This window comes from Vombatus ursinus, unplaced genomic scaffold (genome assembly GCF_900497805.2).
Source record: "Vombatus ursinus unplaced genomic scaffold, bare-nosed wombat genome assembly UNPS02010822.1, whole genome shotgun sequence".
In the NCBI taxonomy this organism is placed as follows: Eukaryota; Metazoa; Chordata; class Mammalia; order Diprotodontia; family Vombatidae; genus Vombatus; species Vombatus ursinus.
Window position 1 is genome coordinate 1,591,993 of NW_020950600.1, and position 13,594 is coordinate 1,605,586.

A 13,594-nucleotide genomic window follows, 5' to 3' on the forward strand; every position below is an offset into this window, starting at 1 on the left:
AGTCTGGGGGCCCAAGGGGCGGTGGGTGGGCGTCCCGGAGGAGAGAACGGGGGCTCTCACAAGCCTTTTGCCCACTCTTCTAGGACATGCTAGAGTTCCCGGCCCAGGAGCTGCGGAAATACTTCAAGATGGGGGACCATGTGAAAGTGATTGCCGGGCGATTTGAGGGTGACACGGGGCTCATCGTGCGCGTCGAAGAGAACTTTGTGATCCTCTTCTCTGACCTCACCATGCACGAGGTAAGGGCTGTGCTGGGGTGTGGCATGGCGAGTGTCCCTGGCAAACGGCACGTCTTCTTCATCCCCTTTCTCCTCTCCCCCCACAGCTGAAAGTGCTTCCGAGGGACCTGCAGCTCTGCTCAGAGACAGCATCAGGGGTGGATGTTGGAGGCCAGCACGAGTGGGGCGAGCTGGTGCAGCTGGACCCCCAGACTGTGGGAGTCATTGTTCGGCTGGAGCGAGAGACCTTCCAGGTGGGCGAGGGAAAGCAGAAAGGGAAACTCGGGGATGTCGTTTTGGGGAGCTCACTCCAGGTCTCCGGCCCCCATAGGTCCTGAACATGTATGGGAAGGTGGTTACAGTTCGGCATCAGGCGGTGACTCGGAAGAAGGACAATCGTTTTGCTGTGGCCTTGGATTCAGAGCAGAACAACATTCACGTCAAGGACATCGTGAAGGTTATCGATGGCCCCCATTCGGTAAGGATGGGGGTGGGGCTTGGGCCAAGCTGATGGGGAGTGGGCAGGGTAGGACCCCAGGGGCACATTCACTCTGTCTTTCTCCTTAGGGCAGAGAAGGAGAGATCAGGCATCTGTTCCGAGGATTTGCATTTCTCCACTGCAAGAAGCTGGTGGAAAATGGTGGCATGTTTGTCTGCAAGACCCGCCACTTGGTGTTGGCTGGGGGCTCCAAAGTAGGTCGGGCTGAGGGCCAGCTGGTTGGGGGGGATCCATCTTTGAGGGGTAAGTGTGCAGAGCCTGTGGGATGGGGGAAATGGGGGAGGAAGGCAGGGAGGGGGCACCCTGTCTCCTCACTGCCTCCTGCCCCTCTTTTTCTCCCAGCCTCGAGATGTCACAAACTTCACCGTGGGTGGCTTTGCCCCAATGAGCCCTCGAATCAGCAGCCCCATGCACCCTAGTGCTGGAGGTGAGGGAGAATCTGGGACGCCCTGGCTTGGGATCAGGAAAAGGTGGAGATGGAAGAGAGCTGGATCAGGAAGGAGGTTCCTTGGGCTCTCCCACACTCCTGACCTCTTCCCTCCTGCCATCGTCATCTCATTCTCGTAGGTCAGCGGGGAGGATTTGGAAGTGCCGGTGCTGGTGGCCTGAGCCGTGGCCGTGGCCGGAGAGATAACGACCTCATCGGACAGACCGTGCGTATCTCTCAGGGTCCATATAAAGGTGAGTGTGGGCTTGTGTTGAGGGGGTCGGGGGGTGAAGGGTGTGGTTATTGTAGGGGTCCTGAAGATGCAGAGCATGGACAGCCCCCAAACCGTCCTGTGCCTTCCTCGCCCAGGCTATATTGGGGTAGTGAAGGATGCCACTGAGTCCACGGCCCGCGTGGAGCTCCACTCGACCTGCCAGACCATTTCTGTGGATCGCCAGCGGCTCACCACAGTGTTAGTAGCGGGGAGGATGCAGGAGGGGAAGGTTTTCTGGGGCTGGGAGGTCTGTTGTGCCTCACTGTTCTGGGCGCTGTACCCTTTGTCCATCTGCTGCCTGTCTCTTCTCACCCTGCCTCCCCGTGTTTGCCCACAGTGGCACCAGACGTCCAGGGGGCATGACTTCAGCCTACGGGCGTACCCCGATGTATGGCTCTCAGACACCCATGTACGTCCAAGGCTCCCGTACCCCCATGTACAGTTCACAGACCCCTCTGCATGATGGTAAGTCTCCTCATTCTGGCACCGTCAGAGGGCTGAGGCATAGGTGTAAGGCGGTGTTGGGGAAGAGGAAAGTGTGTGTGTGTGTGTGTGTGTGTGTGTGTGTGTGTGTGTGTGTTTGCACGGTCACCTGGGGGACAGTGAAGAGGTCAGCCCTTGAGGTTGATGCAGACAAAGTGGGGGTGGGATCTGATGGCCCCTTCCTCCTCTCGTGCAGGCAGCCGCACTCCACATTATGGTTCCCAGACGCCCCTTCACGACGGCAGCCGTACACCAGCCCAGAGTGGTGCCTGGGACCCCAACAACCCCAACACACCGTCCAGGTAAGAAGAGGGCAGGGCCATGGTAGGGGGGCTCACGTGTGCGGAGGGTCTAAAATGGAACTGCAGTGGGGGTGAATTAGGGGCAAGAATGCTTCCCCTTACCAGCCATCTTGCTTTCTTCCCCCCATGCAGGGCAGAGGAAGAGTATGAGTATGCCTTCGATGATGAGCCCACCCCATCCCCGCAAGCCTATGGTGGGACCCCCAACCCCCAGACACCAGGCTATCCTGACCCCTCATCCCCCCAGGTCAATGCACAGTACAACCCACAGACTCCTGGAACCCCCGCCATGTAAGTGACGAGGGGCCGGCCCACCAGTGCTGCTTTTTCCGAATCTCCAGGTTTTGCTCCAGCCCCTGCCCTTGAATTCCTTACCTCGGGTGCCTCCCCCTCCCTGGCCTTTCCCCTGGGCATTCTTCTGCCTAGACTGATAGATAAGGCAGGGGCAGGTCAGTTGCCCTTGGGCCCAAGCCAGATTAAAGTGCCATTAGGAAATGTTTAAGAACATAAATGAAAATACAATAAAACACAGGTAACGTTACATTTTAAAGCTAAGGCACTCAGGGGCTGTGGGAATCCTTATGTATGGAATTTGAGTGGGAAGCCCCTGGTGTGAGGGAGCTTAGAAATCAGTCCCATCTCTCAGGCCAAGCTGCTGCCCACCCCCCTCCTGCCCTCCCTGGCTGCATTCCCTGCCCTGAGTGACCTTGGACCAAGGCAGGAGCTGTGGGTGCCATCTGTCCTGACATGCCCTGGCCTTTCCCCCAGGTACAACACGGACCAGTTTTCACCCTATGCGGCCCCCTCGCCACAAGGCTCCTATCAGCCCAGCCCCCAGAGTTACCACCAGGTGGCGCCAAGTCCAGCGGGCTACCAGAACACCCACTCGCCCGCCAGCTACCACCCCACCCCCTCACCAATGGCTTACCAGGTGCTGAGCAGAGACCTTGGTGGGGGAGGGAGGGGGAGAGGTGGGTGCTGGAGTTCCTAGCTTTTGGGTGGCCCTGGTCTGGGGAGAGACTAGGGCTGATGTGCAAAGGTAGGCTGAGGCCATGTCCAAATGATCTGATTTGTATCCCTGGTGCTTCGCATGGTGCCTGGCACACAGTAGGTGCTTAATAAGCATTTATTGAATTGAATGATACCCGTAACTGAACTAACTGTAGGCCTCTTCTTTCCTTTCTAACCCTAGGCTAGCCCTAGCCCCAGTCCAGTGGGCTACAGTCCGATGACTCCTGGGGCACCATCCCCCGGAGGCTATAACCCTCATACACCAGGCTCTGGGATTGAGCAGAACTCCAGTGACTGGGTAACCACAGATATCCAGGTGAAGGTGCGAGACACCTACTTGGACAGCCAGGTGGTTGGACAGACGGGCGTCATCCGAAGCGTCACGGTACGGGGGGATCTGGATAGCAGGGCTCGACCTGGGGAGGTCACAGGCACTCTGGGAGGGAGCTGGGGGTGAGGGCTTCTTCCAGGTCTCCTTCTGCATACCTTAGAGCGGCTTCTTTTTCTGGGGAGTGGCCTGAAGGCAGGTGGGAGGTGGGGAGCTTGACTCTCTGAGGCTGGGCCTGGGGGCTGGACACCTGGAACCTCAGTGGGGCTGGAAATCAGATGATTTGAACTGAGCCCTCTGAGTCGGGGTGGCTTTAGGGTCCTGGTGTGGGGACTGATTGTGGGATGCCTGCTATCCCTGCCCCCTAGGGAGGTATGTGCTCTGTGTACTTGAAGGACAGCGAGAAGGTAGTCAGTATCTCTAGTGAACACCTTGAGCCCATCACTCCTACCAAAAGCAACAAGGTGAGGGGGTCCTGGGGCCCTGGAGAGGGTGGTAAGGGTTAGGGGGGAGGTGAGAAGGCAGAACCCCCTAGGGCAGCAGAGGGAGGTTACTTTCCAAAAGCACTTTGGCTCTCCTTTTCAGAGCAGGCAGCCCCTTCTCCTGTCGCTTACATGAAGGTGGGATCTAGCCCCTTGCTCTCTTCCCCAGGTGAAGGTGATCTTAGGGGAGGACCGGGAGGCCACAGGGGACCTGCTGAGCATCGATGGGGAGGATGGCATCGTTCGGATGGACCTGGACGAACAGCTCAAGATCCTCAATCTCCGGTTTTTAGGGAAGCTCCTCGAAGCCTAGAGGGGAGCTGGAGGGGTCTCACCCCCCCCCCCATGCTCCCCAGCCAGGTGCAAAGCAGAGGCCTGGGAGACCTTGGCTGTTCTATTTTCACTTGTTCCTTTTGGAAGATTCTCTAAGCACCTGCAGGGCTGGCCACAGAGAGAAGTCTCCCAGATCCAGCCCACCCCAACCAGCTTGCTGTGTCTGTGGTCTTTGAATAAAAGATTGTTTGATCAGTGGTGTCATTCTCAGCAGTCTGAAGGGAATCCTGAATTGAGGCGGGAGGGGAGATCCTGTGTGGACTGGGCTGAGGAGGGGGTCAGGCTAGGAAGGCGAAATCGCCCCATGATTCCCTGGTACGGGAGACTAAGCCAGTCAGCGCTAGAGAGAAAGTCAGAAGATTGAGACTCTTTTCCTGGCCCATCTGCCAAAAGGTGGTGGCCCTTTGGTGGCTCTGACGTTGGCTTTCTCTGGTCTGTTTCCCCCTAGCAGACAGTTGGTGCTCATCACGATTGTCTCCCCTGGCAGACTGCCCCCCGCCCCCCCAAACAGGCCCATGTCTCCTCCTCCCGGGATCCTGCTATCCCTTATCTTCCTATACCTCTTCTGCCTCCTGTGACCAAACCACAGGGGTCTCCGCTTTCCCGCCTGACCTCCTCATCCCAGGGCCCATCGGTCTCTCTGCGGTCAAGGCCACCGGCCTTTTCTCGCTGTCCTCATTCTCCTTGACCTCTGGCCTTGGACCCTGCTGTGTGTCACTGTCTCTTCTCTAGGTTTTCAGGACACCCTTCTCTTATCTGACAGCCCCTTCTGTCTCCCCTGCCCGATCCTCCAAATCATGCCTTCTGACCACGGGGGGGCCCCGGGGCTGTGGGCACCCTGCTCTCTCCTCCGTCCATGCGGCGTCATTGGGGATCTCATCAGTCCACATGGGCTTCTCCTAAAGTTCTGGACCTGCCATGTCAGCCCCCTACTCAAATATAACATCCCCCAACATCCACTGCTAGTGCTCTGTCGAGGCCAGTAATAGCCGCCTTCGGGTGGACTGTGCGGACGAGGAAGCGCGCAGCTAAGACGTGGGAGGGGTGCTCCTCATCGGTGCTCGGGGTTCTCGGGAAGAAGCCCTAGGACGCCCGCTGGCTTCGGCCACACGAAGCTCTTTTGACCCTCTCTGGGTCCCGTCGGGACCGGCTCCTGGCTTCTAGGCACGCTTGTGTTTGGGGGTGGGGGAAGAGAGGGGGCCGAAATTGAGGGGAGGGGGAGAAATATAGAAAACAACGTCCTCTCATTGGCTGAAGCCGCAGCCCTCTCCGAAGTCCATTGGCTGCTCGGGAGGGGCAAGGGGGGGAAAGAGGAACTTGTTCTTTCATTGGTCAAAGGCGCGAGCCCGCTCCATGCGCTCATTGGTCGGACCCCGTGGGAGAAAGCCGAATGGGGCGGGGCCTGGCGGCGGCGGCGATAGTGTCCGAGCAAGATGGCGGCCTCGGTGGCGGCGGTATCGCTGCCCTCACGCCTGCTGGGCGGGCACTGGCTGCGGTTGCGGTTGCGGCCCCAGCTCGGGCTCGTGCCCTTGCCCAGGTCTCTGTGCGCGCGGATGGTGACTCCGCCGCGCGGCCCAGGACAGGTGAGCAGTGCGCGTGCGCGCGCGGAGCGGGCGGGGGGCGCGCGGAGGGAAGAGGAAGTGCGGCGCAAGACCACGTTGGGTTCTAGGTTCGCCAGGTTCTAGGCTCAGCCCCCCACCCCCGGCCTCGCGCCACCGCGTGGCTGGCTTCCACGTGGAAGCTGGCACCGAATTGCTGGCCCCGCCCCCAGGGACCCCAGGTCCGGATTCCCAAAGTCCCCTCCTCCAATGTCCTTGGTGTCCTGGTCCTGAGTCCCCCTCCCCCAGGGCCCCTGGTGTCCTGGTCCTGTGTCCCCCTCCCCCAGGGCCCCTGGTGTCCTGGTCCTGACTCCCCCTCCCCCAGAATTCCTGGCGTCCTGGTCCTGACTTCCCCTCCCCCAGGGCCCCTGGTGTCCTGGTCCTGAGTCCTCCTCCCCCCCGGAGCCCCTGGTGTTCTGATCTCCAACCTCCCTCCCTCTTCCCACAGGGACCCCAGGTCCATCTGGATCCCTGGCCTCCAGCACATATTTCTATATTCCCTGGCCCCTGCTTCTTCCAGGGACTCAGATGTACCCCTCTCCCTTCACTGAAGGACCCAGGTGTCTGCCTATTCCATCCCCTGGGACATCCAGGTGCCCTCTGTCTTCCAGGCTTGCTGTTCTGGGTCCCTCATTCATAACTTCCTTTAGGGTCCCCAGCATCCAGATCTAGCCTGTGGAACCTTTCAAGGACCCAGCTCCCAGGCCCCCAGGCCTGACTCCTCAGGAGCTCAGGCAGCATTTTTAAAGCCCACAGTATGTAGCCCCCTGAGCTCCAGGGGCTCCAGAGACAGGTCTCGACCTCAGCAGCAGCTTGGCGTTGTTGCTGGTGGGGAGATGTGGAGCATCTGTGCCAGGGGATATGGCATGTGTACGGAGGGGTATGCCAGGAAGTAGTCTTTTGTGGAGAGGGTTGATGCATCAGGAAGGAGAGCAAGAAGGTGTTAAACTGAGGCTAGGGAGTCTTTGGAGGAAGTGAAGATGGAATGCATAACAGGCACAGCCTAGGCAAAGGCTTGGAGACCAGAGATTGTGAGGAGCAGCCAGGCCATGTTGCTGAAACTGTAGATTGTTGCTGGGAAATGATGTATAAGCCTGGAGAGATTGCTGGGAGCCAGGATGTGAAGGGCATTAAGTATCCCTGGGGTGGCTGGTGGCCTGGGCTTTGGCTGGATTGGGGAGAGCAGGGCTGCAGTGACCCAGGTGAGGGGCGAGAGGGCCCGAATGAGCTCTGGCCACCCCCACACCCGGCCACCATGGGGCCAGGTGTCTGGCTTCCCACTGTCAGTTCTTCTCCTGCAGAGACCATTGAGGCCTCTGGGACTCCTGGGGCTGTGGCCATTGGCAGGTATTGGTGGCAAGCCTGGCCGTATGCCGGCCTCAGTTACCTCATCTGTAAAATGGTCTAGTAATCTCTCTAGAACAGGTAACGCATCTCAGGTTTGTGATGCTCAAATGAACTGATGTCTGTAAAAACTCAAGGAACTTTGAAAGGGCTTTGTGATTATCACTACTACTGGGTCATCAGTTTGAGCTGTTATCGTGTTAGAGTCTGCATAGGGCCTGGGGTCAGCAGTTCAAATCCAGCCTCCCATGCTTCCAGCTGTGTGACCCTGGGCAAGTCACTTAACCCCTTTCTGCCTCCGTTTCCTCATCTGGTAAAATGGGTATAATAACAGCACCTCCCTCCCAAGGTTGTTATGAAAATCAAATAAGATAATATTTGTAAAGTGCCCAGCACAGGGCTTGGCATGTAATAGTGCTATTCAAGTGTTGACTACTTAAGTGCTTAGTAGGGTGCCCAGCACACAGTAGGCATTTAGCAAATGCTTGTTTCTGCCTTTATTTTTAAAAATTTTTTAATCATACAGATCTTTGGTTTGTACGTCATCTTCATTTATAAATCTGTCCCTCCCCAAGCCCTATGGTTGAAGGAGGAATAAAAACAGAAGGGTCACACTCCCAGGCACCCCTGGATGCATGTTCTTACCTGGTGGCCAAGCTTCTGTCATCCTCAGTAAGAGTGGTTCAGTGAAGCTTTGAGTTGTTCTGTTACTTACGTGGTGGTGGTCCTGGGTCCCCTTCCCCCAGAGACCCCCGCTGGGCTGGGCTGGGCCAGGAGGGAAAGGGGGAGGGGGATCCTTCCTGACGCCCTCCAAGCCCTTGGTTGGTTTCCAGTTCTTTGCTTTTACAAAAGGTGACCTTTGACACAATTGGGGCCTTTTTGTCGGTGATCTCCTTGCTTTATGGGCCTGGCACCGCCATCTTTGGGTCACAGGGGTTGGTCCCTTTGGGTATTTTTTAGCATCATTCCAAATTGCTTTCTGGATTGGGGGCTGTGATTACCCACCCTGGGGTCCCAGGCATCCACCTCTCCCTTGGCACCATGTAGTCGAGCTGGATTTGGAACTGAGTTTGAATCTTGGCTCTGTCATCCTCTCTGTGGCCATGGGCAGGTCAGCCTCTTGGTCTGTGACTCCCAGCCGCCAGCATCTGGTCTCTCCAGCTCTTCCTAGTGCAGGGGTGGGGAACCTTCGGCCTCAAGGCCACACTTGAGGACCCTTAATAAATGGATTTGTTCTGAGAGGTTTGGATTCAGCCAAAGGGCCGAACCCCAGGACCTGGAAGGTCACAGGTTCCCCAGCCTGATCAGCCCTCTTTTTTGGGGCCTCCCTATGTCACCCAGGCTGGACCTGTTTCTCCCTCCTTGGGCAGCCTGATGGATTCCCTTCTCTCACCATGGGCTGATCAAATTGGGGCCAGCTCAGGTGAGCCGGGGCCAAGGGTAGGGGCTGCCACACCTGGCTTTTAAATCATTTCTCTGAACGCTGCCCCTAATATTTGTTGAATGTGATTGTGCTTGAATTTGGCTCCCACTTCTTTTCCCCAGACCTGGGGGGTCCCTGGCCCCCTGCTCCTAGCCTTTTCTCGGGTCTTGCTTTTTCAGAGTTAGCATGTGGCCCTTTGCCCATTGTTTTCCCCAGAAGGCTGTGAGCTCCTCCAGGGCAGGGACTCCTTGGGCTTTGTTTGTATCTCTGGCACTTAGCAGAGTGCCTGGCACACAGTAGGTGCTTACTAAGTGCTTATCGACTGATCGCTTCAGTCCTCAACTTCAGGGTCTGAGGCAGGTGGGCAATGACCTGACCCTGGGCTATTTCTTCTCCAGAGCCAAACGGAAGACTTACCTTTGCCCACACATCGAAAGCCTCAGCAGCAGCAGCAGCAGCAGCAGCAGCAGCAGCAGCAGAAACAGCAGGGCCCCAGCTCTGCCAAGAAGCTGGCGATCTGGGTGGCAGGGCTTCTTGGGGCTGGGGGTGCTGTGAGCATAATTTATGTCTTTGGTAAGACCCGTCCTCCTCAAAGCCTGCTCGCCCTTTGCCAGGTGGCAGCTGCCAGCTCTGGACCAGTCCATCCCTGGGCTGCCCCCGTGGCCTCAGCTGTGACCACTTCTGTTCCCAGGGCGGGGTGGAAGGAGGGACCCTATCCCTGCTCTCTGTTCAGGTCTTGGCGGGGGGCTTCCAGTCCCTAAGGGGTTCAGGCATCTCTTGACTCTCCTTGTCTTTCTGTCTCAGGAAACAACTCTGTGGATGAGAATGGTGTGAAGGTAAGTGGGGGATGTCAGGTGTCCCGGCTGTCCCGCCCTCTGCCTTTGAAGTGCCTGACCTCACCTCCTTCTCCAGTCCCTTTGATGTCCTCCCCCCTGGAAGAAGAGGTGGGGGAAGGAAGGGAGAAGAGGACCCTGGAGTCCCCAGATCTCTTCCTGGTGCTTGGGGATCCTCCCCCAAGGTCCCCCTCACCCACCTCTCTCTGTGTCTTCTCCTCAGATTCCAGATGAGTTTGACAATGGTGAGTGTCCTCGTGGGGTGGATGGGGGAGGGGGGAGGCTTGGGCGCCAAGGCCTTCGGGTTCTGTTCCATCCCCTTCTTCCTTTGATGCCACTGTCCAGGAGCCCCTCCCCCAGCCCATCTGGTGGCTAAACCCCTCCCCCTGAGTGTTTGGGGCAGCTGCAGGGCCTGGGCTGGGGGTAGACAAAGGCCCCTTACCATCATCTGTAGGGAGGCCTCTGGAAGGAGCAGATGGTCGAGGCAGGCCCGATGGGGGAGGGGCTGGCCACATGCCTTTTCTGTCTTTTCTCTCACCCCCCGGGGACTGAGGAATCTCTCCTCTATTGAGGACTCAGCCCCTTCTAGGTCCAGGTGTACACCCACAATGCGGATCCCCCAGTCCCCCGGCCTTCCCCATTCTCCACGCAGGTGTCTGGGCCCTCTTGAGCGCAGAGGATCCTGAGTGCGGGCACTGCCCTGGCCCTCCCCAGGGGCTCCTGGGCCTCTTGAAGGGGGCAGAACCTAGAGGTTGGATTCCCACCATCCCTTAGAGAATGAGCTGCTTCTGTTCCCATCGTCTTCATGACCAGCATGGCTTGTTCCTGGGCCTGGGTCTGCCCGGGGGGGGGGGGGGGGGGGGGTAGGGATAGGGGAGTTGTTACCTGGTTTCTGGTCAGTGTCTGAGGTCCCTGGGCCAGGCCGAGAATTGGGAGAATGAGAGGCAGCTTGGGGCTGGCATTTGAAGTCCTTTCCCTTATTCCCCTCAGATCCGATGTTGGTTCAGCAGCTTCGGCGAACATACAAGTATTTTAAGGATTATCGGCAGGTGGGATGGTCCCCAGGTTTCTTTTCTTCTTCTTCTTTTTTTTTTTTTTTTTTTTTGGTGAGGCAATTAGGGTTAAGTGACTTGCCCAGTCACCCACCTAGTGAGTCCAGATTTGAACTCAGGTCCTCCTGATGTCAGGGCCTGTGCTCTATCTACTGTGCTACCTCGCTGCCCCCAGGTTTCTTTTCTAGGCTTCCCCCCCCCCATCCACGTCCCAGGGGTGTGTCAGAAGACCCACCTGGGTTCTTCTTCTCTAAAGTCCACCTTCTGCTGCCCTCAGTCCCCCTCTTCCAGCTGACCTGACCCCAGTGTGCCCTTTAGCCCCAAGAGATGCCCCCCAGGAGTCTCAGAGACAGGGATCCCCCCTGCAACTCCTTCCTGCCCTCATGTGCTGTCCTTCCTTTTCCCTGGTGTCCTCCCCATCCTCCAGAGATGCCATCACAACCCTGCAAAGATGGTCTGAGAATTAGTCTTCTCTCAGGCATCCCCAAATCTCCTTGTGTCCTCTGACTTCCCAGTGACTCCCCCCTTCCACAGATGATCATTGAACCCACCAGCCCCTGCCTCCTCCCGGACCCTCTGCGAGAGCCGTATTACCAGCCCCCATATACGCTTGTCCTGGAGCTGACGGGTGTCCTACTGCACCCCGAGTGGTCGGTGCGTGGGGGTGGGGGGCCCAGGCTGGGATCGCTGGGGAGAAGGGAAGGTAGAGGAATTGGTGCTAGGGCCTGGGAGGTCCTGTGGGATTTGGAGGCAAAGACTTAGGGTACTCCAGGGCCCAGGCTTTGGGGGGATATCCAGGTTTCTTAAAAGGGAGTGTCTCAGGGTTTGTAGCAGTTTTTTCTGGAGTCAGTGCCATCTCTAATGTGGGGGACCGGGGGCTGCTTGATGAGGTCCTCCCAGATGTCTCAGGACCAGCCTCTAAGTTCCAAGAGGCTCATGACCAAATGGGGTCATGGAGGGAGGGATGAGTGGAACAAATCTTGACCATCGACCAGGAAGCAATCGATCAGTCTGTTGATCAGTATGCATTTGTTAAATGCCCATTGCCTACTGCATATTGGGTGGTCTGTTTTAGTGCCCAAAACCCCAGGCCATTGAAATTTTCTGTCCTTGTGGAGTCCCAGGGGGTCTTGGGTAGGACCCTTGAGGCAGGGACGACAGTGCCTGAGCATTGGGGGAAGGAGCAGGAGGGTGGGGTGCCTTGTCCGGGCAGCAGAGAGGACCCCTGTAGTGTCTCTTTTCATCCCACGTGCTCCCTTCCCCCCCGCAGCTTGCCACAGGTTGGCGGTTCAAGAAGCGTCCAGGCATTGAGACCCTTTTTCAGCAGCTGGCCCCACTCTATGAGATTGTGATCTTCACCTCAGAGACTGGCATGGTTAGGCAGGGGTCTGGGGGGGGGGTGGGGGTTGGAAATGGACCACCTGGTTTCTCAGTCCCCCCTGGGGCTAGGAGGGGGCTCCAGCCATCCTTTGTGGGGGAAGGGAAGATACTGACCCCCTTGTTCCTTCCCAGACAGCATTTCCCCTCATTGACAGTGTGGACCCCCACGGCTTTATCTCCTACCGCCTCTTCCGGGATGCTACACGCTACATGGATGGGCACCATGTCAAGGTACCGCTAAGGGTTAAGGTGGTGGTGAGGGCGGGACAGGAGAAGAAACCGTGGCCTCGTGGGGGGAGACTTGAGGGATGCTTTTGGACTAGCTTTGAGGACTAGTGTGTGCGTGAATCCTCGCCCCTGCCAGGACATCTCCTGCCTGAACAGAGACCCAGCGCGGGTGGTCGTAGTCGACTGTAAGAAGGAGGCCTTCCGGCTTCAGCCTAACAACGGTGTGGCCCTGCGACCCTGGGATGGCAACTCTGATGACCGCACCCTGCTCGACCTGTCGGCCTTCCTCAAGAGTGAGCTGCCCCGCCTGCCCCTCCGTTTTCTCATGGCCATCGGGTTGTGCCTTTTGAGCCTTTGGTCCTGGCCTTGAGGCAGCAGGCTTCAGTGGAAGGAGTGGGGAGTTGGGAGCGAAATGACCTGGGTTCAGATCCCAACTCTGTCAAGCCCTTGTTGCCTTGGTTTCCTCATCTGCAAACTAAGGGTGTTGACCTAGGTGACCTGGACCCCTTCTAGCTTTAAACCTCTGATTCTCTCATCCTCTGACCTCCCTCTTCCCTCCTGTTAGCCATCGCCCTGAATGGGGTGGAGGACGTCCGGACAGTCCTAGAGAACTACGCCCTAGAGGATGACCCTCTGGAGGCCTTCAAACAGCGGCAGTCGCGATTGGAGCAGGTCTGTGGCTTCTGGGTGTGGAGATGCATGGAGGAGGGGAACCACGGAGGACTTCCTGGAGGAAGGAGCTGGGGGAGGGTTGGGGAGCCTGGGTCTTCAGGTGGCCTCACCCTGTTCTCCCCCCATCCCCCAGGAGGAGCAGCAGCGCATGGCTGACCTGGCCAAGACCGCCAAACAGAGTCTGTTCTTTAGTTCTCTTACCAGCCGCCTCTGGCCCCGATCCAAACAGCCCTGACCGCTTCTGTCTGCCCCTCCCTGCCCCAGCCTCTGGGGCCAAGGTCATCCTGACAATAAAGTCCGTCCCAGCGCCACCTTGTCCGGAGCTATCTCATTGGGGGGGCAGGGGGAGGAGAGATCATCATCCGTCGGGGGTCTTGGCTGGCAGATGTCAGGTCTCATCCCAGCTCAGCCATTTGCATGGATGACTGCGGTCACATTCCTTCTCTTCTCAGCCTCAGTCTCCCATTTTCTAGCTGACCCTTCCCAGGCCTGAAGGTCCTTTCCAGCTCGGGGAAGCCCTGGTTCTGTCAGTTGAAGGTTTAAACCTTTTATGTGCCGTGGACCCTTTGGGCAGTGTGCCAACAGGCGGGCTCGGGTGGGTGCTCTCCAGCCTTAGAGAAAGGGCAGCCGGGAGAGGCAGAGGCAAAAAGTCAATTCTGATCCTAGAAGCGTCACCGTAGCAGCGGGAGGAGGGAATTGAGGGAGTG

At 57.8% G+C, this 13,594-nt stretch overlaps 2 protein-coding genes across 5 annotated transcripts in view; both read left to right on the forward strand.

Moving 5' to 3' along the window:
* SUPT5H (SPT5 homolog, DSIF elongation factor subunit) overlaps positions 1 to 4,561 on the forward strand; it is a 13,664-nt gene extending 9,103 nt beyond the window's left edge. For all 4 annotated transcript variants that reach the window (XM_027855379.1, XM_027855382.1, XM_027855381.1 and 1 more), the window contains exons 17-30: positions 84 to 239; positions 326 to 472; positions 550 to 696; positions 786 to 911; positions 1,060 to 1,144; positions 1,285 to 1,398; positions 1,514 to 1,616; positions 1,756 to 1,883; positions 2,098 to 2,203; positions 2,336 to 2,494; positions 2,972 to 3,134; positions 3,396 to 3,599; positions 3,911 to 4,006; positions 4,194 to 4,561. In XM_027855379.1, the coding sequence (XP_027711180.1) occupies positions 84 to 239; positions 326 to 472; positions 550 to 696; positions 786 to 911; positions 1,060 to 1,144; positions 1,285 to 1,398; positions 1,514 to 1,616; positions 1,756 to 1,883; positions 2,098 to 2,203; positions 2,336 to 2,494; positions 2,972 to 3,134; positions 3,396 to 3,599; positions 3,911 to 4,006; positions 4,194 to 4,337 (1,878 nt within the window). In that variant the 3' untranslated portion in view covers positions 4,338 to 4,561. The remainder of the gene's footprint in view (positions 1 to 83; positions 240 to 325; positions 473 to 549; positions 697 to 785; positions 912 to 1,059; positions 1,145 to 1,284; positions 1,399 to 1,513; positions 1,617 to 1,755; positions 1,884 to 2,097; positions 2,204 to 2,335; positions 2,495 to 2,971; positions 3,135 to 3,395; positions 3,600 to 3,910; positions 4,007 to 4,193) is intronic.
* A 1,229-nt stretch (positions 4,562 to 5,790) lies between these two features.
* Positions 5,791 to 13,198, forward strand: TIMM50 (translocase of inner mitochondrial membrane 50). Its single transcript, XM_027855588.1, has 11 exons — positions 5,791 to 5,940; positions 9,121 to 9,295; positions 9,527 to 9,558; positions 9,779 to 9,800; positions 10,546 to 10,604; positions 11,142 to 11,261; positions 11,878 to 11,982; positions 12,120 to 12,218; positions 12,352 to 12,508; positions 12,781 to 12,887; positions 13,021 to 13,198. Exons 1-11 carry the CDS (start codon positions 5,791 to 5,793, stop codon positions 13,120 to 13,122), a joined length of 1,128 nt encoding a protein of 375 aa, XP_027711389.1. The 3' UTR covers positions 13,123 to 13,198.
* Positions 13,199 to 13,594: the final 396 nt, after the last annotated feature.